This window comes from Rhinolophus sinicus, chromosome 13 (genome assembly GCF_057876585.1).
Source record: "Rhinolophus sinicus isolate RSI-liver-muscle chromosome 13, RSI-T2T, whole genome shotgun sequence".
Taxonomy (NCBI): domain Eukaryota; kingdom Metazoa; phylum Chordata; class Mammalia; order Chiroptera; family Rhinolophidae; genus Rhinolophus; species Rhinolophus sinicus.
In genome coordinates this window covers 12,027,027-12,054,997 of record NC_142513.1, presented here as the reverse complement: position 1 = coordinate 12,054,997, position 27,971 = coordinate 12,027,027, and the positions used below count along the sequence as shown (strand labels likewise).

Genomic DNA, 27,971 nt, shown 5'->3' with positions numbered 1-27,971 from the left:
CCAGGTAGAAAGCTAGACGTCTGCTGGCCCTGGAGCCACTATAGTGAGAGGGCAACCAGGTGTTTTACAGTCGGGTCAGGAGGAAATACGGCTCAGCAGGTACCACAGGCCTCAGTGCGGCCTCTGCAGACCGGCACCACCTTCTGAGGACCTGTAGGCTTGGAGCAGGTGCTCCTCGGGGCCCAGGGGAGGAAGCTGTGGCTCTCGCAGGCTGTGCCAGGCGTCTGCCCTGCCATAGGGCCACCATACTTACTGAGGCAAGGCTGCATGCGCCGCGGGGCCAGGCCACCTCTGCCTCCCCCCTTGTGGCTGTAACAGGCTCCTCCTTCCTGCTGCTCCCCAAGTCCTTGCCTGCTTCAGGCTGTAGCAGCAAGTGGACAAAGTGAGCTGGCCAGGGCTGGACTCTGGTCCCTTTATTGACACTGAGGGGCCAGTGGGTCCATCCAAACAAAAATAAATTTCTCTCCCAAAGCCTGCCTGCAGGCTGGGGCACCCAGCATATCCTGGCTGGGGCCCATGGCTGTCCCCCAACCCCCACAGCACAGGTCTGGCTCCCTTGGAGTGACAGGATGGCTGCCTGCCCAGTATCGAGACCCTAGGTGGAGCAGGGAGTCCCCATGGGTCCCCCTGACCCCCAGAAGGGCTGGCCCAATATCCATGGTCTGCGTTGGGCCCCAGGGGCTCAGTCATCGGTCAGGGTGATGACGTCGTACTCGATGCCCTGGTGTTGCAGCTGTTGGATGTGTTCAGGCACTGCCTCCTCTGTGCCAAACAGGCCCTGGGCTTGGGCCATGGCAGCATCGGCCACTGCTGCCGGAGGGGGGGAAAGGATGGTGAGCCTGAGGCCCCCGAAGTGAGGCCTGGGTCCCGGGCACCCGTGGTCTGCAGGGTCCAGGCCCATACCTGTGACAGCTGAGTGTGCTGCAGCCTCAAGCTGGGCTTGCGTGACGAGCTGCTGGCCTGGGGACACAGGCACGTACTGGATCTGGAGGGGAGAAGAACGATGAGATGTGGCCTTGGAGGTGCCCTGCCCATGCTCCACCTGGTCCCCCAAGGGCCCTACCTGGGACTCCTGAAGGAACGGGGCCCCTTGTTCATACTGGATGTGTGTGATCTGGCCTTCCTGTACCTGGAGAGAGGAAGGCAACCCGGTGACCCCGGGAGGAGGCTGTGCGTCCCTCCCCCCACTCCCCACCTTGCCTCAGGTCTCGACTACCTGGATGTGATGGCCCTCGGGGACCACCACGTATTCCTGGGGTAGCAGGTGCTGGACTCCGTCCTGAGAGATGATGTACTGTACCTGAAAAACGGTGGAGAGCAGGCAGGTGCTGGGGCGCCACTCACCAGGAGCTCAGCGACGATGGCGGAGCAGGGGCGCCAGGGACACCCACCATCAGCAGTGGCAACTGCAAGCACACCATGGGGGGGGGGTGTCCCTCCCCAAAGTGGGGCCTAGGAGGGGGCGCTCAGGGCTTAGGTGTTCAGTGCAGCTCACCTGGTTGTCAGAGGTCACCAGGTGCTGTACTGTCTGGCCATCTGCTGTGGTGATCTCTTGGATGTAGGTGGCTTCCTCCTGCCAGGGCCAAGCCAGCTCTAACCTTAGCTTTCCATGCGCCCCCACCCCTGCCTTTGACCTGCCAGCAGGGCCCCAACCCAGGCTCTCACCTGATTGCTCACTGTCTGCTCCTGGGCCACGATGATGTGTTCCTGGCCCAGTGCCTGCTGCAGCTGCTCTGGGCCCAGGACTCCGTGACTGGACTGGAGTGCGGCTGGGCAGAGAGGGAAGGATGCTCACTCGGGCTCCAGGGCCAGTGGCTCAAGTCCCTGGTTCCCCCTGGGGCCCCTGGGGCAGCTCACTGTGCAGTGTGGCCAGCGTGTCGTCATCGCTGTTCAGGATGATGGTCTGGGTGGGGGTCTGGGCTGGGGCCTGGGCAGTAGGCGTCCCTGCCTTTCTTCCGTCAGGACTATGTAGCCGCTGGATGTGGAACTTGAGGTGCCCATTCCGGTTGAAACTGCAAGGGAGGAATACAGGATCAGGGGTGGCCCCACCCTGCATGCCCAGCAGCCCCAGCCCACCTGAACCTAGCCTCACCGCTGCCCGCAGAGGTGGCACGAAAAAGGCTTCTCATTGGTGTGGGTTAGCATGTGTCGCCGCAGGTCCTTCTTGTTCTTGGAGGCAAAGCTGCATTGGCTGCACTGGTGGGGCCGCAGGCTCGAGTGCTGTGCCATGTGGGCCTGTGGAAGGGACAGAGTTGGGCATCAGCTGGGTTAGCACAGCTCCACAGACAGCTGTCAGGGACCCTTTCCTCTGAAGTGACCTGGGAGGAGCTGGGTAAAAAGTGCAAACCAGACCGAGAAAAGCCATAGGCTCCGCCGCGAGGTTCCTTGGAATATCCTGTCCCTGCTCTCAGATTCAGTTTACCCCTATGTAATGTACAGGTTCAGATGAGGGGCCCTCTGAGGTCTCCCCCATCCCTGACATTCTAGGGCTCGGCCCTGCTCCCTCCCTCATGCTTTGAGGATCCAGTGCATGGTCAGATCTGAAAACTGGAAATTCTGGGGTGAAAGGAGGGAACCCCCCAAATGACTGTGAAGCAGCCCTGGAACCTCCCTTGAACTGTGCACCCTCCATACTCTCTAAACACCTTGCCTTTTCCTAAGCACACCTCATGTTGCCACACCTCCTCTGTGACATCTCCCAGCACCCCAAGTCCACATGACTTGTTCCCTGTCCGTGCTCTGCTATGCACTCATTCACTCTGCAGATACTGGCATCAGTCACATCGTCTGATCTCCTCCACCCCCCATCCCTGACTGAGCACCCTGAGAGCCTTGCTGAGTCACCTCTGACTAGAGGGGAGCAGAGGGCTGGCTTAGGGGGGAACGCGGTGCTCAGTCAAGGTTTGCTGAGGCACAGGCTGGCACCTACCCGGACCTCGGGCCACTGGCGGGCGCTGAAGGGGCAGTCGGGGCACTTGAAGGCACCAGGCCCGGCGTGGGCCCGTTTGTGACTCTCCATCTCCGCTCGGCCAGGGAAGGCCTCTGCACAGATCTTGCAGGAAAACTTCTTTGATGATGCAGTGGCTGCAGATGGCGGCGAGGGGGGCACTACCAGGCCCAGGGCTTTGCTGGCTGCAGGAGGTGGGGAGGCAGAGCCCCGGGGATCCCCTAGCGGATGGGTCCTGGCTGGAGACGGGGGCTCAGGGTCATCTCTGGGCGGCCCCCCACACTGCAGCAGGGGCCACTTGGCTCCAGAGGCCAGGGCGTCAGGACTTGGGAAGGAGATGGAGCCATCTGTGGTCAGCTGTGGAGAGAGGGGAGCATGAGGTGCTGAGGCGGGGAGGGAGGGATGGAAATGGGGTGGGGTGGGCTCCCCAGCTTCACCTCGATGTGATGCAGCTGCGTCCCGTCGGCTGCCATGATGTAGTGTGTGCCTGCTTCTTTCAGGGTGTCACTCACAACCACTGTCTGGGCTGCCTCCCCTGGGGGTTCCTCGCTGTGGGAACAGGAAGGGGGCGGTGAGTCAGGGATACAGGAAGGGACAGAGGCCCACACGAGTCCCCAGAAAGCCATCAACTGAGGGGTGACTAGACTGCAGATGGACCCCTGGATTGAATCCTGGCTCGGCCCTTTACCAGTCGAACCTCCACTGTCTCTTCTGTAAACGGTGAGCCTGTGTCCAGAGTGTTGTCTGGCTCACAAGCGGTAAGGGGCGGCAAGGTGGAGGGCCCCCGGGGTGCAGCCTAAGTCTGGCGAAGCGAGGGAGGCAGGGCTGACAAGGACCCGCATTACAGACAAGAGGGCAGATGCTGAGAGATGGCTGCCCAGGCGCTGGCCCAGCCATCCCGACTCGCATCTCTGCCGAACAGTTTGGTACTTGGATTCAGGGCTTCCTTAGACTGCCCAGGGGTTCGGTCAATGTAAAATAACATTTCCGCCCCAAACTCGCTCAGTGTGGAGGAAGCTGAGTGCAGCTTCCAGGCCTCGGAGGACAGCAAGGAGGCTGAGCGTGCTCTGAAGGTCAGAGCTGGAAAACACAATAGGAATCATCCAGAACAAAGAGCACTTGGGTTTTGGAACCAAAGGGAGCAGGGTTCAGAAAATCCTCACCTACCGCATATCTGACCTCAAGAGAGTTCTTTAACCTCCCTGGCCTGTTTCCTCATTTATAAATTGAGGAAAGGTGGATCTCATGGGGATGGCTTAGGCGAGTTCACAAATGGCAAGTGCCTGGAACACCTAAGTGGCCAAAGATAGTAGCTTCTGACCTGAGAAGGAGACGACTCCCCTACAGCCCAATCACTTTACATGTATTAGGATTTCTACCTCCTGCCAACTAGGATTGGACGGGCAGTGTCCTCCCTTGCCTCCCCATAGCATGCCTTGCAGGTGGCAGGTCTTACCTGTAAGGTGTGCCAGGAGCTGATGTCCCCTCTTCCATAGGGGGTGCCGTGATGACACTGTAGCCAGCCCCCCCAAATGGACCGGGTGCCAGGGTGACCTGCTGCAGGTCAGGGGGGCCTAGCTGGCTGTCGGCTGCCACACCGCCCCCCGGCTCTGCCACGTGGAGGGTGACCACTTGTGGAGGGGCACTTGCCGGGGAGGGCTGCCCACCAGGGGATGCTAACTCGGCTTCCGCACTCTCCGACTTCACCACGGCCACCTGCAATGGCACCAATGGGTATTTTGAGCAGGGTCTGTGAAAGAGGAGCTGGTGTTCAAGGTCCTTCTCGATCTCAGGGCCTCACAGCTCACCCGGGCTCTGGCCAGACCCAGTGCTGCCACCGCTCATGTGCACAACCCAATTGTGTGTTTCCAAAACACCCTGGATTTCCAAATGCCACCCAGCTACTGGAAACAGATTGAACAAGAATAGGGTAGAGTGGTACTGCCCCCCACAGGCATTGGGCAATGTCTGGAGACATTTATTGGTTGTCACAATTGGAAGGGGGTGGCGCTACTGGCATCTAGGGGGCAAAGGTCAGGGCTGCTAAACATCCCACAATGCACAGGATGGCCCCCACAACAAAGACTTATCTGGCCCAAAGCGCCAAGGTTGAGAAATCTTGAAGTAAAGGTACAAGTGGCAAACCATTTAAGAAACAAAAAGAGCTCGACCTCACATCTTACTCCAAAGTCTGCTTCCAATGGATTAGAGACTGCAATGTAATAATAAAACTCTAAATATATGAAGAGAAAATGTGGATAAGTATTTTTATAATCCTGGGGTGGGAATATCATGGCAGAGATGCTAAGACCTATAGCAAAACAAACCATAAAATGAAATCATAAAGAAAGTGGGGAGTGGTGGGATCTAACAATTCATATGAGTTAAAAGGTGGACTTCCTTCATATACAAAGATACACATGGCTCTTGCACAGTGGTAATAAAAAAAACAAAAAATCAGTACAAGACACAAACAGGTAAGTCAGAGAAATAAAACGGTCTATGAACATACAGAAAAAAGTTCAGTCTCATTTATCAAGACAAAATTATAAAAGGTGACCATGAAAACATACTCGTTCCGTAGAAGAGATTTATAAAGACTGATGATACCCAGTGTTGGCAAGGGCGCAGGGAAACACGCTCTAGTGGGGGTCATGTAAGGTGGCGTATCTTTTTATGAGCTTTCATGCTTTCAGACCCACCAATTCTATTTCTAGGAGGTCTTTTAGTTTTTAAAAACAGGTTTATGAACACCTATAACTAACTCTGTGTGCCCTAAAGCACTGCCTTGAGTTAATGAAAAACTGGACCCAACGCAAGCAGGGAAGGACCGACTAGACATCAGCACGTGTACGATGAGGATGTGGAGACGTGACGTGCAGATGTCAGGGAGACGTGCGTGTGCTGGCAGCCTGTGCCGCCGCGTGGACGAGGGGGAAAAACAGGTGGTTGCAACGAATAGTGTGATGCCAGTTCAAGGAACAAAAGGTCTGTGTTGTCACATGGACAAAACTGGAGAAATGCTCATTAACCTGTTACCAGTGGTTACCTGAGGGAAGGGGGGAAGATTAAGGACTTGCATCTTATGTGCTGAACGTTTCTTAATGTTTATTTTGCGGTTTTTCTGTACAAGCATATACTTTAATCAGAAAAACAAAACCAAACCCGAAATGCACGACACTAACATTGAGAAGAGCAGACAGATGACTAGACTAGAACGTCTAGAAAGAGACTCCTGTGCACGTGAGAATCTAGAGCACGATAAAGGGGACATTTCCAACCACTGGGGAAGATTATTCGATACACTGCGCTAGGACAACTTTTGGAAAAACGTTAAGTCCACTACTTTTCTGTATACACTAAAAATAAACTGGAGTAAGATTTAATGTAAAAAATGAAACCCTAGGAAGAAAGTACAAATCAATGTTTATATAGTCACAGGGTGAAGGCCTTTCTGGGGGTGATACCAAAGGCAAAAAATGATAAAAGACTGATGGATACATTTAACTATTTAAAAATGTAAAGCTTCTCTACACCCCCAAAAGCCAAGAGCTAAATCCTATGAAGATGTCCAGGTCCCCCAGCAGGCTCCCTCCACCATGGAGTTTTGTGTGCCCCGGGACAGCACGTTATGGCTCCAAGTCCCTGGAATTTATCATCTCAAATACACACTCTACATCTTTTCAAGAGGCTGGGAGACAGGCGGTGCACACACTCCTCCCTGCCTTTGAGAAGTGCAGGGAGACGCAGGGGGAAGGGAGGCAGGGGTGAAGGTGACCCTGGGCAGCTGGGTGGAGGAGAGAGAGGGAACGACGATGAACTTGGGGGAGGGTATGCGGGCTTGTGGCACCTGAACAGGTGAGAGATCTGAGTGCGAGAAGCCTCAGGAGTCCCCAGCTGTAGGAGGTGTCAAGAATGAGGGCACGAGGCCAGACGGGCAGCTAGCTCAGACCCACAGGCACAGGGTGGCCACAGAGCGAGGCGAAAACCACATGAGAACAGGGCCCCAGAAGGCACAGGAAGTGGTGCTCACCGCTCAGCATGGCAGAGCACGCTGGCGAATCTGGAGAGTGGAGAGGGAGAGCCTCTGCCCTCCCTGCCCTCCTGGGGCCTTCCGGGCATAGCTGGTCCCCCTCCTGTGCGTGTGCCCACTAGGTGTCAGTGAATCTGTCTCCCCAACTAACTGGGAGCTCCCTAAGGGTGGGGCACGTCTCCTTCATTGCTCTTCTCCCAGTGTCCAGCACAGAGCTGGTACCTACGGAAACTGGGCAGGGGAGGAGGCCCCAGATGGCTCACCTGCAGAGCAGCGCCCCCCAGCTCCCGCTGAGCACTCATGTTCAGCAGCAGATCCAAGGCTGTCTGCGTGGCCATGGCAGTTGACTCCTCAGCTCCTGGGTTGGGTGGGACCTGAGCCTTAGAAAAGGCTAGGAAACTGGTACCCAATGTCCTGCCCCCCATCCTGCAGCCCCCACCAGCATGACCCCTGCCCCTGCCTAGCGCCCTGCTTCCCACCCTCCCTCAGAGCTCACCTTGCTGGTAGATGATGGTGGCGCCACCCAGGGTATCAGAACAGAGCAGTGGGGGGGTCTCAGTTGACTGGAAAGGTGCTGCCTCTGGGGGGGCCTGTGGGGTGGGGATACGGCCAACTCTGAGTGAGGGCAGCTCAGATTCAAGGCCATTTACTGAGCACCTCTTGTGTGTGGGGCGCTTTCTATCTGTTGGCTTGTTTCATCTTCACAAACACTTTTCAAGCTATTTACCAGCTCAATGCCACAGATGAACTGGCGGAGGCGCAGGGAGGTCAGGTGTCTGGTTTAAGATCCCACAGCTAGTAAGTGGCAGGACTGGCACTTGAACACGAGACTGTCCGATTCCAGAGCCTGTGTTCTATCAGCACCCTGTGCTGGTCCATCTTTTGGTGGGGGAATAGGGAGGCACCACACTCAACTACAGGACTCTATTTCTCGGCCTCCCTTGTAGTTAGGTAAAGTGTGGCCACATGGCTGAGCAGGGCCTTCTGGCAAAGTTCACGAGGAAGATAGACGAATAGATGGCAGGCATCCTTTTTGCCCTTCCCCCTTCTCTTCCTCCTGTTCTCGCCTAGGATATGGCTAGGAAGGCGGGAGCTCCTGCAGCTATACGGAACCAGGAGGCAACCACCAAGATGGAAGTCACCTGCCTAAGAAGGCCGGGACAAAATACGGCGAGAGCTTGGTCCCTGGTGACTGACCACGGAGCTGCCCCACCAGCCTGGACTGCCGACCTTGAGACCTCTTGTACATGAGAGAATAATCAGCTATTGGCACAATGAAGCTGCTAGTATTTCCACTCTCTATTACTAGCACTGGAAAGCCACCCCTATTCTCAGCTTTGATCAGGTATGTCTGTGGCCTCAGCTGCTTTTTACCACAATCCAGAGGCGGGGGTCACTTGACTGCCCCAAGGCGCCAATGAGGACACTGGGAGAGGCAACGTCACACTGTGGTCCTGGTCCCCGCCTCCAGGCCCCTTCGTGTGTCTGCTGCCTGCTTGCCTGAACTTACCTCGGGAGGTCCGGGGGGGCCGGGGGGTGGTCCAGGGGCCGTGCTGTGCTGCTGCTTCAGCTCCTCAATCTGCTGCAGAGAGAAGAAGGGGCGGCGGCGAGACGGGGGCTCCTCAGGATGGCGCCGCCCCCATTCCTCGAAGCTGCTTGCGTGTCGGCACCGCACGTGAAGGCGCAGGTTCTTCTTGTGCCGTGTGCTGAAGTGGCAGTACTCACAAGCAAAGGGCTTGGCCCCTGCAGGCAGACATGGGGGAATGCTTGTCCCTGCCTGCCCACCCCGTCGCCCGCCCCCGCCTGGAAGCCTTGCCAGGACTCCAAGGACCTCTCCACCTGATTCCCGCCCGGGGATGACTTCCCCAGCTCAGGCAAACACCTGCCGCTGTCCATGGTGGTGAGCCAGGACAGAAACGACCCAGGTCGGCGCTCTGCACTCGCAGCTTTCCTGCCGGTGCCGTGTGCAAGGTCACATGACCACGCACCCCTCTCCTGCGTGAACCACCCGCTCCCAGGCAGACAGGAATCAGGTGAAGGGAGCCCCTGGCTCCCTGGCTCTAATTTCCCCTGCTGTGCCAGCCAGAGGGCTGGGCACCGAGGAGAAGAACGAACTTTTGTTGTACAAAAGCATATGGTTGATGCCGTTTCTGCTGCTTCATCTGCCGGGGGCAGGGACTATCTACGACCCATCTCTAGTGCCAGCTTCCAGCACAGAGGGCCCAGGAAACAAGTGGAACTCGCTTTTATCATCATCATATGGTAGCTACTTCTCATGCCCCCATTTTACAGCTAAGAAAAGCTCAGAAAGGGTGACTGGCCCAGGGCCACCCTGACAGCAGTGGCCCTGACGTTACAGAGTGACCGTCCCAGAAGGGATTCCCTTTACAACTGAAGGATTCCGGCTGCAGGGGGAGGAGGATGGAACTGAGTGTCTGACTAGGGGCCATGGTGAGCTGAGGGCTGACAGGAAGCAGTGTGGCTGGCCTGACCGGTGTGCTTGACGGCCACGTGAGACAGCAGGAAGTCCTCTCGGAAGGTTCGGTAGGGGCAGAAGCTGCATTTGAAGGGCTTGTCACTGACGTGGGACAGCTGGTGGTTTAGCAATGCCTTCTTGTCCTCGCAGACAAACTCACAGAACTCACACTTGAACCTGAGGGTGGTCAGAAGGAGGGCAGCTCAGGGCGGGGTGAAGGTGGGCGTGGTTCCAGCCCCAGGGGCATCCCGGGGGGTGTACCTGCGGTTGGCGACAGCCTGGATGTGCGTGAGCAGGTGCATCTTGAAGGTGTAGCGCTTCTTAAAGGACTTTCCACACTGTAAGGAATAGGCTGAGGTGGGTGGTGGGATCTCCCAGGGAGGCCCTGGGCCCCCACCCCTGCCCAGCTCTTGGCGCCACCCACCTTGTCACACATGTGAGGCTTCTCAGTGCTGTGCGTCTTCATGTGCTGTGTGAGTCTCTTCTGCATGGGGTAGACACGACCACACACGGGACAGGGGAAGGAGCTCAGCTTTGGGGTCTGGGGAGGGACAAGAGAGGGCCAGATGGAGAGAAGGGCAGCGGAAGAGACTTCACTTCCTGCCCTCACCCCCACAAGCAGGCTCCCTTCCCAGGCCAGGGCACTGGACTTACCGGATCTGGCCTCTTCTTCCTGGAGGAGGAAGGCACAGGAGTTAGATCATTGTTTCCCCAAGCCCACCCCAGACCCTCTCGCATCACCAGACCCCCAGACCCAGTCTCAGCCCTGAATATCCCTCCTCCCCACCCAAGCCCCTTTCTCTCAGAATGCTATTTCCCCATCGCCAACTGGAGTTCGATGGGGAAACGCTAGGAGGGTACTGTAAGTTCTGTACTCCACTACATTTGGGAAAGGTGCATCCTTTCTCTCTCAAGTCACAAAATACATTTGCATTTTAAAGGCTGTGAGAAGTCTCGCTGGAGAGAATGCTGTTGAACCAGCAGACCTGGTGTGCCTAATCTTATTTGGGCGCAGAACTCCATTTCCTTTTTCTTTTTTACAGAAAATCTATAAGCATTTTGGGGAGCTGACTTTTCCACAAACACAGTTTAAGATCTGAGGACTTGAAAGAAGGTCAACATCATAATATGTGGCCCAGTATTTGGATTTTTGCAGCTGCAACTGTGAGGCTGCTTACACAGCGTGACTCTGCCTCTTGGACCTGGAAACTGCCTGCAGAATGAACACTCTTTGTGCTGTGTGATTTCTGTTGATAAATAACTCAAAAGCTTTTATTCTACAAGCCTGAATGGGAACTAGGACATTGACAAATGCCTAATCACGTTACCCATTGTTTTTGTATCACAGCCTGACTGACCACTGAGCCAGCCCATGGTTGAAAAATCCAGTTGTCCCCACCGATCAGAAAACAAATGATATAAGGCATGTACGTGTTGATTTGCTACATTTATATATTGCAATATGAAAAAATAAAATGAATGACGTAAGTTTATAACCCAGTTTCCCTAGCAACCTTTCTCCTTTTAAAAAACTCCGTCCTCCCAGCCTTCAGTTCATACTGAGGGCTTACTCTGATTTGCAGGTCATAGATGCATAAAATGCTGTTTAAATTTCTTTTGGCATTTTTAACAGATCCACCCTGCAGATCCCCGTATCCAATCTCTACTCAACGCCCTGGTCCTTCCAGTGAAGCTAACTCCTTCCTGAAGCCGCACATCTCATTATAATTCAGGGAGGTGTCACCAGGCTCCTAAAGAGTTTTGTTTGGCCACCTGCTTGTCTTACGTCTGCTCTCAGTGCCGTGAGAGATGAGTGTGGACCTGGAGTCTGGAAGATCTGCAGATCATTTACGAGCCCCTTTCGGTATACAATGTCCTTAACCCCCCAGCAACGATTGTCCCCATTTGACAGATGGGAACCAAAGTTCGCAGCAGGGAAGAGACTGAATAAGGGACCTCCAGGCCCTGCCACTGCCAAGTGATCTGGGCTGAATCGTCTGGCCTTTCTGATGTCTGCAATGTGTCGCGAGTGGCTGGCCCTGAGCAGGTGCTCCCTAACCGGGGACCTTGGTTATCCTGGGCCCCCTGTCCCACCCCAGCCCCATCCCAACCCACACCCACAGACCGGTCCCGGCTGTGCACGGCTGCATGCCGGATGACGTCTTTCCGGTAGACACTGGTGTAGCTGCACTCGTCACACTTGTAGGGCTTACTGCCCACGTGGTTGAACATGTGTTCCTGAGAGAGAGGCAAAAGGACAGTGGGCCAGAGCTCTGCCACCCCTCCTGCCACACCTCGCCTGTGCCCACAGCCCTAGAGCTGCAGCGGGAACAGGCTCACGGGACGAGGGAGTGCTGCCAGGGTCCCAGCCGATGAGGGCTGGTGACTCTCCCCAGTGAGACAAGCAGCTCTGTGCCAGGCCATCCCACTGACCATTTGATAGAGGAGGAAACAGAGGCTCGGAATAGAGGGGGAAACTGAGGCTCAGACTAGAGGGGGAAACTGAGGCTTGAAGTGAAGTGGCTTGCTGAGCTGATTTGGAGCTGATCCCAAGCAGTGCGGCTCCACAGCCAGTGCGCTCCCCACTGCAGTATGGGACAGCCACCCCCCACCCCCTACTGTTGGGGTTCCAGAGAACAACTTCCAGGTCATAGATCCCCGTCTGACAGAGGAAGCACAGCGTGCAGAAAGCACAGGGGCTCTGGCCGTCTGGGCTTGAAAATGTCCCTGTCCTCAATGACGGCCAACTTGCTGCCTCATTTTGCTCCAGCCAAGCTGCAGTTTCCTGGGTCGATAAAATGGGACAGTGGACACCTACGACCTCTTCCAGCTGCATGAGGATGAAATGAGTGGCCCAGCGGCCTGGGTACTGGGCAGAAGACGGCTCAGGGCTACTGTGCCCCCACGCAGCACGTTTGGGTTAAGGAGAAAAAGGAGCCCCTCTCTTGAGACACATTGCTGATTGCTGCCATCTGCTGGAAAACTTTCTAACGAAATGAATCAGATAAAAGCAGCGCTACTGCCATGTGTCAGCTCCTCTGAACAAGCAAATCTATGATGTCCACCAGGCAAACGGCACTCCTGAAGATATGAAGCGGCCATGCTGCGTGGGGCAAGAAAAACTGTGCATGGCGGCCCAGATGAGCCCGGCAAAGCAGCAGGAGTGGGCGCCGGGTAAGGCCCTGTTAACCACTCTGGGCTCCTGCCTTCCCTCGTCCAGCCGCCGTCCCTCCCCATGCCCGGCACCTTTCTCTTCCCAGCTGCTCTCCTTCTTCCCAGCTGCGACTCCCACCTTGAGCGAGGACCAGCGGCGGGAGCGATAGCTGCACTGCAAGCACTTGAAGAGCTGGGGGTCTCCAGCCTCATGGGAGTTTACGTGGAAGCGCAGGTCCTCATGGGACAGGAAGCGGGAGCCACAGATGCGGCACAGGAAGGGTCGCAGAAGTGGTTTGGGCGACTTGTAATAATACCTGTCAGGAGGGTGTTGTGCAGAGGTCTGGCTGGGCTGCAGCCACCCAGCTGCCTCCCCGACCCTCACCGCTGCTCCACGTACTTGCGGTATTTCTTGCCGAGGAAGCGCCTGGAGGGTCGGCCACGGCGGCGGGGTGGGGTGTCGGGCTCCTCCTGGCAGGAGGGCGCTGCGTTCTCTGCATCCGACTGGTTCATGCTGGGCTCCACGGGGACCCTATCGGCCTTGCCCAGGGCTGCCAGGCGCCCTGAACCTGAGGAGCTGGGTGCCTCGGGGTCTTGTGGCTCTGGCGGGCTCTGTCCACTCTGGGAACTCACTAGAGGCTCTGCTTCCACACCTGCCACGGACATGCCAGGTCACAAATCAGCCACCACATACCAGGACAGAGGTGGGGGGCTGTGACAGAGCCCAGCCAAAACATGTCCCCCCCACACTGTCACAATCCCCTGACTGGCAGGCATGTCAGGCCACGGGACAGACGTAGACAGCCCGGACACAGTTAGAGGGCAGCGTGGACACACACGCCCCTCCTGTAGCTGACATGCTGTTAGCACAGCACGACTTAAATGTGACAGTCTGGAGCAGCAGCAAGACAGCTGGGGACCTCCCAGCCAGGAGGCCTGAGTGCTAGGTTCAGCTCCGTCAATGACTTGCTGTGTGTCCTCAGGCAAAGCCACTCCCTCTCTGGGTCTCATCTGCCCCGTTTGGCAAACGGAGATGACAACTGCTGCTCTATTGACCTCAGAGAACACTCACTCTGGGCAGCAACAGCTACACTTTAACGTTGGTTTTCCCTAGGGATGCCGGGTAGCTGGAGGACAGATGGGAGTATTACCTATTCAAACACATCAATAGTATTTCAATATGTTTTAGAAACCAAAAATGACAAAGGCAATGCTGGTAACATCCTGTTTCTTGATTGGGGTGCTAGGTTATACAGGTATAATCACCTTGTGAAAATTCACTGAGCTGTGCACTTAGGGTATGTGTGCTTTTCCATACACATAACTCAGTAAAAAGTTATTTTAAAAAGGAGACTGAGAAAGATAACAATCCCCCTCAACTGCATGTACAAAGACAGCTACCATGTGTTTTTTTGTGTATATTTACACCTTAAAACAATTCTAAGAGGCAGGTGCTGTCACCTGCATTCACAAAAAGGGAACAGGAGATTCAAGAGGCAAAGGAGTATGTTCCAGGTCACACAGCTAGCAGGTGGCAGAGCTGGCATGTACTCCCAGGACGGGTCATTCCTATCCCCAGCCTGTAATGCTCGAAGCCGGTGCTCCTTGGACACAGTTTCAGGCCTCAGCCTTGTTCTCATTTCACTACTAATACTTAAAACTCATCTTATTAGTCCAGCTATAAAGACTCAACCTCCTCCTGGGCTGTGACAACTTACTACTGAAAAGCTTTTCCAGAAAGCTGATACATCATTTCTTAGCTCAGGGTCTCTCAAGCCTGGTCTGTGAGGGATTTCCCCTTTACAAGGAGGCCTGCAGGTCACCTGGTTTGAAACTTTGGGACTGCTGCCCTGCACAGCACACTCAGTCCCCAGGGCTCCACAGAAGCAAACAGCAAAGGAGCCCAGCCCTTGGCCCCACCCACACGGCCACTCCCATGACCGAGTCTCACCATCTGGGAGGTCAGAGGTCTCCAGGAAAGGCAGCTTCCGGGGTCGGCCAGGTCTCCTTCGGGGTCTCAGCGTACTGGGAGTGGGTCGCTGGGGTCGTAGCTGCCGGCCCCGGGGCTCGTCTTCGGCTGGATTGTAGTCGCTGTCCTCTGTGGGGATCGTAAGAGAAGGTGGGCATCAGCATGGGATCCACTCTTTCCGTCTTGATCCCTTGCCCCGCTCTCCAGGGAAGAGGCCCACTCCTCCTTCAGGCCCAGTAATGACGCCTCCTTCACACAGCCCTCCTGATGTCCCCCAGGCTGACTGTGCATATCCCTCTCCAGGCCCCTGCAGTCCTTTCCTGACACCTACCACTGGCTTATACAGCACCTGGCTGTGAAGTGGAAAAAGGTGCCCCTTCCTCAAGACACTTTACAGCCACTGTTAGAAAATAGCTGAATTAAACATTCAGCTCTACAATCTCTATGACTGTGCAAGACACGGAGTCTATGACAACACAGGAGCCACTAGCCCATGTGGCTACTGAGCTATTAAAATATGCCTGGCCTAAACTGAGACACAACTAAGTGTAAAACACGCACCGGAGTTCCAAAAATGAATAGGAAAAGAGTAAAATAGCTCACTGATAATTTTTACAATGACCGCATGTTGAAATAATATTTTAGGTATATTGGGTAAATAAAATGTAGTATGATTCAACTTAATTTAATCTTTTTACTTAAAAAAAAAGCAAGGCTACGAAACAAGAGAAAACTACATATGTGGCTTGCCTTCTATTTCTGTTGGACAAATGTGAACGCGGCCCTCTTACAGGTGCTTTGTCAGTGCACAGCCTGCACAACTGCACAGAGGTCCTTGTCCCAGAGCCCCACGCCTCTGTCATACAGTGAAGGCAGCGTGGCTGCACGTGTGCCAGGTCCTTTTCCCTGGCTCTCCATGTGGGCCACAAGGAGCTCAGTACGTATAGACGGGGGTGGAAGTAGCGGGCCTGGGAGCCGTGGTGGCCTACCCTCCAGGTCATCAATGGCACCGGCGTCCATGATGTCATCGTCGTCTTCCTCCTCTGGCGCCTCTTCCTCCTGGGTCTTGGTCGAGGTGCCCCACTTCCGTGGACGTCCCTTCTTACCAGCTGCTGCTGCTGAGGGGGTAAGACAAGCTTCCGCGTCTGGCTCTCGGCACCCCACCCCGACCTGTGCAGCACCCCCCAGCCAGGGAGGCTGCTGTCAGCGCACCTGGGCGGAAGTGCCTCTCCCGCATGTGGCGCAAGAGCGTGGCCTTGGTGCTGCTGCGGTACTGGCACATTTTGCACTTGAATTGCTGTACTACCACCACCTCCATCATGGCCTCCAGGCTCTGTAGGTCTGGCTCCTCTGTGCCAGACGCTGGGGGCGGCTGTGCTGGGGAGCTGGGCCCACCTTGTGCTTCTTCAGGCGGCTCTAGGCACGTGGACGTGGACGTGGGGCCATCGGCCAGGGCCTCGATGGCTGCCAGGCTGTGGGCCAGGGTGGAACTGGACATTGGCGATGCCATGGGGGCACCTGGGGGTGGGTGAGGGAATCAGAGGGAAGGGAGTGGAGGGGGAGGCTGGCCACAAGCTCCCGCTGTCCCTCTCAGGCAGGCCCGGGGATACCAGAACCAAACTCCCTACCAGAGTAACAGTGGGGAAACTGAGGCCCAGAGCAGCAGATAACCCGTCAAGATCACACAGTGAGTTTGTGGCAAAACCTCTCTCACTCCCCTGTCCACTGCAGGGCTCCCTGGGTCTGGAGCCTGGGATCTTACCATCATCTGGTCCTTGCAGGATCAGGTACCGTGTGGTCTCAGCCCCACCATCCTCAGCACTGGTCACAGTGATGCAGCCTGGGCAGAGATGTGGGGATGGAATTCCCAGCTGATGACGACAACTGTCACTGCCCACTCATTCTGGCTCACCTGCGTGACTGTGAACCAGCTTCGTCGCCCCTCTGAGCCTCAGTTACCTCCCCTACCCCTCACCCACCAGGACAGGGCTATTGGGAGGTCTGGTTTGTGTGCTATGCTTGTCCAGTAGCTGGTCCACAGTCACACAGATGCCACAGCTCCCTCTGCTGCCCCGCCTTTGACCACTAAACCTGGAGATGCACCCACTTCTTTCCCAAACTTCCCCAAGGTCAAAGCCCAGGTCCTACACCACTTTCTTAGGACTGGCTTTCCAGACCATCCCAGGACTTTTCCAGGTGCTATGGCCTTTACACGCATCCTTAATAGAAAATACAGCCTGTTACATCATGAACACAAGCTCTGGGGTCAGACTGTCTGATCTCATGGCCCAACACTTGCCGCTGACAATGGGTAAATATTTTATACCCTCTGTGCCTCAGATTTCTCATCTACACTGTGAGTATAATAATAGGACCGCCCTGTTGGGGTTCCTGGGACAATTAATGAACTACTGGAGGTAAGGTGTTTAGAACAGACCCCAGTACAAAGTTAGGTGTTACTGTTTCTGTATTTATTGAGCACTTATCCCCTGCTAGGCGCCTGCTAAGAACTTGACTGTGCTATCTCATTCAATCTCACACCATTTCCCACTATGAGGCCTGTTACACATTCAGCGTGGCAGAGTGGTCTGCCGCAGTTCGCACTGCTCGGGGGTGCATAGCTGGTCCTGCTGGACTCTGCAGGGAAACCCCAAGGGGCCGACTCTTGCCACCCTTTGCCTGACTCACTCTGGATGAGGTCAGGCCCAATGGTGGACTCAATGATCTTGTCGATGGCTGAGCCCAGGTCCGAGGAAGAAGCCGTGCAGTCAGATACCAGCATGTTGGGGTCTGGGAGTGCGCTGGAGTGCACGAGGGCTGGGGGGCCACCTGTCACCCCTGCCACTGGACCATGGGACACAGAAGATGAATCAGGGAGGTAGCCATGGGGCAGGGGGTCCGTGCTGGAGCTGCTCTCGGATACCTCCTCCTAGGGGACAGGAAAGAGAGAGAGAGGGAGTTTAGGAGCCGGGATGGGGCAGGGCAGCCTGCCACCCACTAGACAGAGCTCCTTGGCTCAAGGACATGGTGAGAGGAGTCACCCACACCCTCAGCTCCACTGAAGATCAGTGCAAGAAGCCCTCCAGAGCTCCCTGGCTCTGGTCAGGGAAAGGGCCCCACATCCCCCTCACCACAGCAAGGCGGAGCTATTGTCACTGGGCTTTCGAATAAGCTGTTCTCTCTGCCTGAAATGCTCCCAGCAGTGCACCATGGCTAACTCCTACCCAGCTTTTTCACTGCCATTTAGCTGGTACCTTTTCTAGGAAGCCGACCCTGAGCCTGAAGGCCAAGTTAGGACCTCTCCACCTCAGTGCTGCAGACCTGTGTTCCGCCATCACAGCACTATTTACGCTGCAGTGTAGTATCTCCCAGGTCTGACTGTACCCTCCATAATGGCTGAGACCATATGTGTCCATAGGTGTCTCCTGCTGTATCCCCAGGGTCCAATGCCCACTGCGCACATGGTAGGCCCATCTCTGCTGAATTAATGGAACAGCTGGACTCCAAAGTGGGGGCCATTGTTGTGCGTCTCTACAATGTGATGTTTTGAAAATGATCACTATCTTGCAGATAATAACAATGGTGATGGCTAATACTTATTGAGTATTTACTATGTGCTGAGCACTGTTTTAATTGCTTTGGACATATTAATTCATTTAATCCTCATAAAAACCCTACCGAGGAAGGTATATTCACCATTCCCACTTTACAGATGAGAAAACTGAGAAGTTGGGTAGTTTGCTCAAGATCACTGGGGAGCTAGGGAAGTGGCAGAGTCAGAAGAAGATGGGTTTAAAAGGCATTTCCAAGAAAATGTCTGGTGGGAGCTCACAACAGAGCACCCTCAGAAGCAGGTATTCTTGCTCCATTTTAAAGACCGGAACACTGAGGCTCAAAGAGATACTCCGTGAAATCAGAGGCAGAGCCAAGACTTAAACCAGGGCACCTATATCTCAAAGACTGAAGGCGGTGAATAGAGAGAGCAGTGGGTAAGACCACAGCCTAGATTTGAATCTTGGCTCTGTCAGTGCACTGTGCCTCAGTTTCCTTTTCTGTAAGATGTGGAAAAGAGTGGTATGTGCCTTACAAGATACGAGGCTTAAATGAGAAAAATGGATAAGGGCTTTGGCATGGTCCCTGACTCACAAAATCAAGTATTATTTATAAGCCAGCCTTGATGGCTGCTTCCCCTTGGCTATTAGGCACTGCTGCCTGTGGCCCCTGCCTCCACCCACGCCGGCCAGCATGGTCCATACCAGAGAGCTGCTGCCACGGTCCGAGCTTTGCCCAACGCCAGAGTCGTCGGCCTCCGCCACCCCTGGGGCGGCTGCGGCGTCGCTGCTGTCGGCGGACACGGCTTCTGAGGTGCCCACACCCAAGCCGCTCTCAGAGGGCTCCTCTGGCTGGCCCGGCCCAGGGGCCGCGTCGCTACTGCTCTCCACTTCGTTCTCCTCCATCGACTCAGGGGGGCCGCTTGATGGGGGTCGCAGGGTCTGGGGCCTTCACTCTGAGAGAAGAGGTGACGGGGCTAGTACAGGTGGGCCACTTTACTGGCGCCGGCAACCACGGCCCACCTAGCTGCACCCATGTGCCCATTTTGCAGACGCAAAGACTGAGTCTCCGACGGGGCGGGGCTTTCTCGTGTATAGAGAGGGGAGCTTTGGGAAAACGGGACCGAGAAGCCTTGCCTCCCAGTCTAGGGCCCCTCCCCATCCCCGGGAGGGTGGTCAATGGCCGGTATGACCCTTCCCTCCTCCCCTCCACGGTTCCCGCAGTGTGATTCCCTCTAAGGGCCCTGTCCGGGCTCAGTGGTTCAGCCCTTCGGCCCCCGAGTCCCCCCGGGTGCTGGGTCGGTGGTACAGCCCAAAGGCCCCCTTGGTCAGTAGCTCGCTCCCCCCTCCCCTAGTTCCCATGCGGAGGGGGCTGACAGCTACAGTCCCGGGGCCTGGCGACTCAGGGCTGTCCCCGGCGCTGCCTGAGCTCCAGGCCCGACGCCATCTTGTGGCGGCGCCGGGTTTCCGCTCAGGCAAGTGCGAGAGCCACTAAAGGGCCTGGGACCCCGGGGCCCTATTCGGACAGCCCCGCCGGCCGGGACCTTGCTACCGGGTATCCCCGCAGTGTGGACCCACTTCATGGCAGGGTGCAGTAGGGTGACCTGACTCTACCCGACGCTAACCTGACGCTTTCGTAGCCGCGTTGCTTTCCGACTCCGGCATCGACGAGGTCGCCATCTTCTTTCCCCCGCCGCGGAGGGACCAACCGGCCTATCGAAGGCCGGAACTATTTCCTACGCCGAGCCGGAGAAAGACAGGTTTCCAGTGTCCCGGAAAGTGACTCCGAGGCCTCAAGACCATAGTCGAGTCTGGAGAGAATCTAGGATTTTATATATCGCCCAGTATGGATGATAGGATCCGTTATTGTTTGGGGACTACTTTCTCTCATGGCGGAGGTTTACACAGGGAGTGGTATGCGCGTCACTGTTGGGTCCCTACCCTGGGCCGCAGGGTTGGGCGCGGCGAGGACGCCCCGCTGTTCGGGGGTGTGGCTCCCAGTGGCCTGACCACGCCCTTCCCAGGGCAACTCAGAAAAGCTGGTGGCAACAAGGCGGTTTTGACCTGGCGGGAGAGAAATAAATGTTATCAGTCCTTTCACCTGGCTCTTATTAATGCTGTCACCAAACTGATGAAATCCTTCCGGTTTAGGTTTGATGTGTCTTGGGAGATGCGGAAATCCTGGTACGGATGGGGAAACTGAGGCCTGGAGACGGGAAGTGGCTGGTCCAAGGTCACATCAAGTAAAGGGACTAGGAAGACAAGTCCGGATGTTTGGAATTGGGGAAATGGAGAGGGGTCATTAGTGGGCTTTGTATACATACAGTAGTCCCTCCTTACTGGCCGTTTTTTGATTTCCATGGTTTCAGTTACCTAGGGTCAACTGTGGTCTGAAAATATTAAATGGAAAATTCCAGAAATAAATAATTCATAAGTTTAAAATTGCACGCTATTCTGAGAAGTGTAGTGGAATCTCGTGCTTTCCAGCTCCTTCTTGCCTGGGATGTGGATCGTTCCTTTGTCCCAAATATCCACCCTATGCATATGATAACCACCCTTTAGTCACTTAGTAGCCCTATAAGTTATCAGATCAGTTGTGAGAGAGAGAGAGAGACCACTTTCACACAAGTTTTATTACAGTATATTATAATTGTTACTGTTTTATTATTTTTTAAATACAATTTTTTTTTGGTGGGGGGAATATTGGGAAACAGTGTGTTTTTCCAGGACCCATCAGCTCCAGGTCAAGTCGTTGTCTTTCAGTCTAGCTGTGGAGGGCGCAGCTCACTGGCCCATGTGGGAATCGAACTGGTGACCTTGTTGTTTAGAGCTCGTTCTCTAACCAGCTGAGCCATCCGGCCACCCTTGCTTTATTATTGGTTATTCTTGTTAATCTCTTACTGTGCTTAATTTATAAATGGAATTACCTTTATCATAGATATGTGTGTATAGGAAAAACAGTATATATATGGTTCAGTACTGTTTCCGGCATCCACTGGGGGGTCTTGGTATATATCCCCCATGGTCAGAGAGGCCTACTGTATTTGTTACATTAATAGAGCTGTAGGTCAAGACATCCAACAGCCCTCCTCTGCTCAGTGTAGATGTATTTAAAGGTCTGCAGCCCTTCAAAAAGGTATTCCCCTCCTGATGCCTGAAATGCCACCTTTGGCACTACCCTCTGTTTAAGACTTTTTAGCATTTTGCAAAGGAGCCTGGTGCTCTGGTTTGTCTCTAAGTCTGTATTGCACAAGTTATTTTCCTCGGTTGAAAATACAAATGTGGTTGGGGGCAAACCTCAAAAAATTCCTTTAAAGAAAACCTATTAAAAAAGACAACGATTACTCTGAGCTGCTATAATTTGTGTGCATCTGAGTATGAGGGCGTTTCCCTGGTCCTTTCCTAGCAGCAGGTTTTGGCATGAGGCTTCTGGATGGGCTAGGCCCCCACGTCCAACAGGACCAGGCCCCCCAGAGCAGTCCTGGAGAGCTGGGTCAACCGTGGCATAACAGCAGGTTGGTTTTGCACTCGGCCGGTCGTTTTCCAAAGTGGACCTGATTCCTCATCCCTATAGAGCCGTCCTCGAACGCCCACCTCATGCCAGTAGGATGAATCCTGCCTCAAGGATGTCGCAGTACTCAGTCCCACAGTACCCATTCCCATCCCCAGCCCACCTTAGGCTCAACCCTAGCCTTGGCCCTTGACACCGAATCACAAGATTGCAGAATGTTATCCTAGAGACAGTAACAGCCTCATCGTGGCAAAGAAGAGGAGCCCAAGGCCCAGAGAGGGAAAAGACATGGCTCCCTGAAAACAATACATCAGAATCCTTCCATCACAAAGAGCAGCAAGCCAACCCTGGCTTTCTGACGGCTAATCCAGGGTTCTTCCCATCAGAACACGGAGTTTGTAGTTCTGGCCTGAACTTTGATGGGGAGACTTCTAGAAGCAATGAAGGGGCTCTAGGTCAGAAGGACATTAAAGTATACCTTTGAGAAAAATGCTGAGGAGAGGAGCCAAGAGGGAAAGAGGAGGGAAAGCACGTCGGCGAGCACCTATCTACCTTAAGGAAGCAGGGGTTGTTATCATATTCCATTGTAGAGAGGAGGAAGCCGAGGTTCCGAGAGAAGATGTGACTTGTCCAAGTTCACAGCAAGAGGGTAGAGCTGGGATACGAACATAAGTCCGTGTGATTCCAAGAAACTTAGATACCGTGTGAAGGATGCTTATAATCATAGCACTTAAAATACTCTGTGCCAGTCACTGTTCTAAGCATTTTATTTAACACTCACAAACACCTATGAGGTAGTTGCCATTATTATCTCTATGCTACGTATGAAGCAACAGGCACAGAACAGTAAAGGAATCTATCTTAAGTATGGGCGTGGAGCTGGGATTGAAAACTAAGCAATCCGGCTCCAGACGCCACACTTAGATTATGGCACCATTGCTCATGTAGCAATAACACCTGGTTCTTAGGTGATACTTTATCTTTCCTGATTTGGGCAGGGTGGTTACTGTTTTCCCATTTTACAGCTGAGAAAACTGAAGCCCAGAGAGAAAAAGCGACGGGCTGAAGATCACACAGCAAGTTTTCTGGTCCAAGGGAGAAGGCTGCAGTTCCAGGTCTGATCTCCTGCAGTGGATAATAAATCATAGTAGCGATTGTTGATCGAACACTTATCAAGTATCAGGTGTTGCATTCGGTGCTTTGTATCCATTTCTAAAACTGTAATCATCTTAACAAGCAGGGATCTTAGGTACTCTCGAGACTCCCCTGTTACAGGGGAGGGACCAGAGGCTCAAGAGCAATGAAAGGACTTGTCCAAGGTCATGCACTTGATGACCAGAAGATCGGGGATTCAAACCCTGGTTTCCTGGCTCCCAGTCCAGTGCTCCTTTCACTGTTCTAGATGCCCCAGGAGGGCAGCAGAACTGAGAGTGGGCAGTTAGCAGGTGCGTCCTCTGGACCCATCTCTACCTTCTCTCTCCATGCCACTGCCATTTATGGGTTTAGCTAAACCTGTTCTTAAAAACCTATTTATAGCTTAGAACTGTACCATCACTTTGGATAATGAGCCCCTTAAATTGATTCCCCATGGTGTAAATTAAGGCTTCCTTTTATTTGCCCTAAATCTTTCTTTTTCAGTGTTAGAGGAGGTGGGGGTCGGGTGGGGAAAGGCCCAAGGATCAGAATATGTAGTTGGATTCAGAAAATAGTCGATAGTCCAAATAGTGTTTGCTTGTGATGGCAATTCCGGAGGCCCAGGCAGCCGGTGACATTTATGCAAGCATCTCATTTGATCATTATAGAGGCATGAGGAGTAGGCAGTGCCTGAATTTTCATGTCTTTTCATCTGTCTTGTTTCCTATGATACTCCCAACACTTAGCACAGTTTTACAGTCACAAGGAAGTTACTAGATACCTATTTGTTGAAGGAATGAATGAACCCTCATTTTATAGACAAGAAAACAGACACAATATCAGGGATCTAGCCAAGAAAACAAGACCTATGCCCAGATGATTCTGGAAAGAGGGAATCTGATATGGAGAATTAGTTACAAAGTTGTTTGACGGATAGAAAGAGCGACCTGGGGAAGTTGAAGCAAACCTAAGACTAGTACTAAACGCAGGAAGCCATGACCTTCCCTGGAGCTGGAACTATAAAGGGAGGAGAGGGCATTACTGAGACCAGGAACTAGGGTTACCCAGAGAGGAGCTGGGGCCACAGTGGGCCTTACTAGTAGGAGCTGCAACCACAGAGGAGACACTGTAGCTGCTGAAGCCACCCTCCACCTGCAAAACAAGGTATTAGTATAATGAAACCAAGTTACCATAGGCTAGTTGATATAAACACGAGTTAAGTTCCTATGACATTTCATCAATGTTATAACGAAACTACGCTGAACGAGATGAATCTGGCTTAGACACCATTTCTTACAGCTCAAGGGACCATCTTGGAAGGGAAGGTGGGGACTTCTGGGTCTGTCAGGAGGGGAAATGCAGAGCAGGAGATGAGGCTCTGGAACAGAGAACTAGTAAAGGGATTTAACATTATTCAGCACCTACTGTATACCAGATGCTGTACATACTTTATTGCATTTTATCCTCACAGGAGCCTGCAAAGCACCGACCATTATCTCCAATACTAGCGGTTGATGAAATGAGAGTTCGAGGAGGTGAGGACACTCACCCAGCTGGATTTGAATCCCGGACTGTCTGGCTCCAGCCTCCTGCTCTTTCCACAGTACCAGCTGCCTCCTGGAGGGCAGGGGAATGAAATCTGAGCCTTGGGCCATACAGGAAGTTCCAAGGACCAATGCTAAGGCCAGGCTTCAACTGAGTGGCAGCTTGAGAGCATGACTTGGACAGCTGTGCTGAGGCTGGCCCAGAAGCAAGTGATGCTAAACTCGGATGCCTGGGAACAGGAGCTGTGATCATAAAGACAAGAGATGGCCGGGGGCTGCAGCAGGGCGCTGCGGAGGTGCTGGGCCCTGAACAGAATGTCCTTGGGCCCCGCCCCCAACAGAAAAAGCTTCCTACTAACTGGCTCTGTGACCTTGAGAAAGTTACTCAACCATCTCAGTTCAGTGTCCTAACTTGTCGTCACCCCTGCAGGGTTGTCATGGAGTTACATGAGATAACGCAAGGGGACAGAACTGGGGCAAGTCCAGGCGAGGGCTCCAGTACTAATTGGTGGTGTGATGTGAGGCAAGTCACTTCATCTCTCTGAGTCTCAGTGTCCCCTGCTGTATGATGGGTGTAGTACATGCCCCAAAAAGATTGCCGTGAGGATGTAGTGATTAAAAGTATGGGCTCTGGAGTACAATTGTCTGGATTCAAATCACACTCTACAACCAACAGGATGTGAGCCTTTGGGAAAGTTGCTTGATCTCTCTGTGCCTCAGTTTCCTCCTCTGTAAAATGGGGGTTAATGTAAGTGCACTCACCTCATGGAGTTGTGATGATTAAATGACATAATCAACGGAAAGAGCACAGAGCAGCACCTGGTACATGTAAGCTCTTCATCCCTGTGAGAAATCATTAGCCCAGGGTCTGGCATCTAATAGTAACTACCGTGTTTCCCCAAAAATAAGACCTAGCCAGACCATCAGCTCTAATACATCTTTTGGAGCAAAAATTAATATAAGGCCCGGTCTTCAATTATATTATGTTAGACAAGATCCGGTCTTATACTATAGTAAAATAAGAGTCTTATATTAATTTTTGCTCCAAAAGACGCATTAGAGCGGATTTTCCGGCTAGGTCTTATTTTCGGGGAAACACGGTAGTCCTGGTTGCATGCCACACACCCCTTTAAACTCTAATCCTCAAAGCAGTCCTATGAAGTAGGTGACATTACTGTCCCATGAGGAACTGAATTATTCAGACGTCCAGTGACTTGCCCGAGGTCACAGAGCGATGGGAGGACGGACCAGGATTTGAGCCCCACAGATTCTCAACCTCTATATCCATCCCTAATAAAGGCTCCATGAAAGGGAGCTATTAGAAGGTCTATGTTATGTGAGAACGTTTTTTGAAAGCAGAAGAGATGGCAATTACTCGCGTCCAAGTGGAGTAGGCTTTAAATGAGCTACTAAAGGCAGGTGTCGCCAGGAAGCTGGTTGAGGTTGGCGGGGGATCGATCTGCTCAGCTCGCAGAGCTGTTTGTCTCCAGCAGGGGGCGCCCGCTGCCTCCGCCAGCTCTCCCAGACCTGAACCAGGCCGCTGGGCTGGTGGCCTGTGCAGCGGCCGGTCCAGGCAGACCTTGGGGACGCAAGGAGGGGTAGCAGAAAGTGACAGTGCTAGCCTGTGTAAAACCAGGGGCAGGGCACGCCAAGAGGGTTTTATCTCCCAGTGGTTCTCAAATCGGGCTGCCGAGCTGCATCGCGCAGAGCTTCCAAAAGATGCAGACGCAGATGCTTCAGCCTCATCTGGCCCCTCCCTCCACATCAGAATCTTCTGGGTAAGGGGCCAGGGAGCTGAAACTTTAAAAATTTTAAAGACATGCTGTATTCGAATGCAAATCGGTAAACTGGAGCTATGGGTATTAACATAGATCATGCTAAAAAAAATGTAATGTTGAAAAAAGAAAAAAATGGAAAAAATCTGAATCAATGTTTTATTTGCTTAAACAAATGTAATGTTGAGTAGACAAGCAAGTTGCCAAATGCACAGAATTTAATGTGTGTGTATGGTGGGGAGGGGAGTCTAAAACAAGAATACAAATGGAGGCCCACCTTCCACCTGCACTGCACCCATCCCCCCCTTACGTGTGTGCCACTACAATGCAGGTTCAGCTCCATTTACTCCCTACCCTACCCCTCTGCAAACAGTCACCCCATGGCCACCTCTTGGTCTAGGGGTGCATACTTAGGTAGACAGCCCACCCTAGGAGGATGGACCCTGTAAAGCGTCCTGCAAAAGCATTGCATAACACTGGAGGCTGTTTGGGCTGGGCCTTCTGGGGTCCTGGATACCCCGAGTGTGGTCTCTAAGAGCATCACAGACTCCAGGTGTGCACGTTCCCTTGAATTCCTTGCCCCGTGGAGAAGGGCACAGACAGAGAAGGGTCAGAAGGAGACCCCTCTAAAGCTCGGGGTCCAAAGCCCTATTTGCCTGGGGCTAAGAACTATACTGAACAGATGGATACTATTTATATAAAGGATAAAACATACAAAACAATATACTGTGTATTGATAGATATGGAAGTTATAGAAGACTTTTAAAAAATGCGTGGAAATAAAAACATGCATGTCTGATAATGCCAAATTTAGAATGGTGTTACCTCTGGGAGGGGAGGGGAGTGAAGTCCCAGAAAGGTGACCGGGGTCTTCAAATTACGTCTGTCATGTTAAATTATTTAATCTGAATGTGGAAACCTGAATTTGTTTCATTATTATGTACACATTTTCTATGCCTAAACTATTTCATAATATAAAAATTAACCTTAAAAAATAATATACAAGAAAGTAATATATGTTCATGGTTAAAAAAAAAAATCAAGAAGTACGAAAAGGTATGAAGTTTAGGTAAAAATCTCTCTCCTTGTACGCCAGTCTCCAGCGGGACTTCCTAGATGTAACCAGTTATGGGCTCTTTGTGTATCCTCCAGAAGCATTTTAAGAATCTGCATACACTGGATACATAATAGTAAGTGTTGTGGATGTTGTTCCCCCCCACCCTCCAAAACACACCCTTAATAGTTCTTGTCTTCTGTAAGCACGTATAGATATATCTTGTTGTTTTTAATAACTGGGTAGGATCCACTACCCAGAGGACATACCATATTTAACCAGTGCCTTAGTGATGAGTACTTAGGTTGTTTGTTTACCATTATAAACAGTGTGGCAAAAAAATACCTTTGAACCGATATGTTTGCTTGAATTGCAAGAATATTTGTATAAGTGTATTTGTAAGAAAATCTCAGTAGTGAAATTGCTGGGTCAAAAGTTATGTCCGTTTAAATTATTTCCAAATTACATTCCCAAAAGTTCATACCAACTTACACTCTTACCAGTGGTATATGAGGTTGTCTGTTGCTCCAAGCTCTCACCAACAGTGGATTGTTTACCTTTGTCTTATTGACTTGTCAGAACTCTTTGTATATTAGGGAAATGCGTTCTTGTCTCCACCTTGTGTTGCAAAATTTTCCCAGAGAGGCATTTGGATTTTTGTTTCAGTTGACTTTAAAATTTGTATTCCTATTTTTTTAATTGAAGTGAAATTCACATAACATAAATCATTTTAAAGTTTACAATTCCATAGTATTTAGTAGATTCACAATGTTGTGCAACCACCACCTCTATCTCGTTCCAAAACATTTTTATCACCTCAAAAG

At 52.8% G+C, this 27,971-nt stretch overlaps 1 protein-coding gene across 4 annotated transcripts; it reads right to left on the bottom strand.

Annotated features, from left to right (window-relative positions):
- Positions 1-398: 398 nt before the first annotated feature.
- ZNF335 (zinc finger protein 335) lies at positions 399-20,068 on the bottom strand. Of its 4 annotated transcripts, none has more exons than XM_019749675.3 (28): positions 19,755-20,068; positions 18,835-19,085; positions 17,267-17,507; positions 16,341-16,418; positions 15,791-16,096; positions 15,568-15,696; positions 14,561-14,707; positions 13,010-13,262; positions 12,749-12,926; positions 11,582-11,694; positions 10,111-10,129; positions 9,881-9,997; positions 9,718-9,794; positions 9,473-9,633; positions 8,491-8,723; positions 7,477-7,570; positions 7,244-7,338; positions 4,404-4,663; positions 3,385-3,496; positions 2,930-3,304; positions 2,093-2,235; positions 1,858-2,012; positions 1,666-1,769; positions 1,496-1,573; positions 1,217-1,300; positions 1,064-1,129; positions 904-985; positions 399-810 (listed from the first exon to the last, which is right to left on the bottom strand). In XM_019749675.3, the coding sequence occupies exons 2-28, from the start codon at positions 19,033-19,035 to the stop codon at positions 683-685; spliced, it is 4,029 nt and encodes a 1,342-aa protein (XP_019605234.3). In that variant the 5' UTR covers positions 19,036-19,085; positions 19,755-20,068; the 3' UTR covers positions 399-682. The 4 variants fall into 4 exon arrangements, with proteins under 4 accessions (XP_019605234.3, XP_088645216.1, XP_088645215.1 ...); XM_088789090.1 differs by having other exon boundaries at positions 15,568-15,693; positions 19,755-19,894; XM_019749679.3 differs by having other exon boundaries at positions 543-807; positions 19,755-19,894.
- Between the last annotated feature and the right edge of the window lie 7,903 nt (positions 20,069-27,971).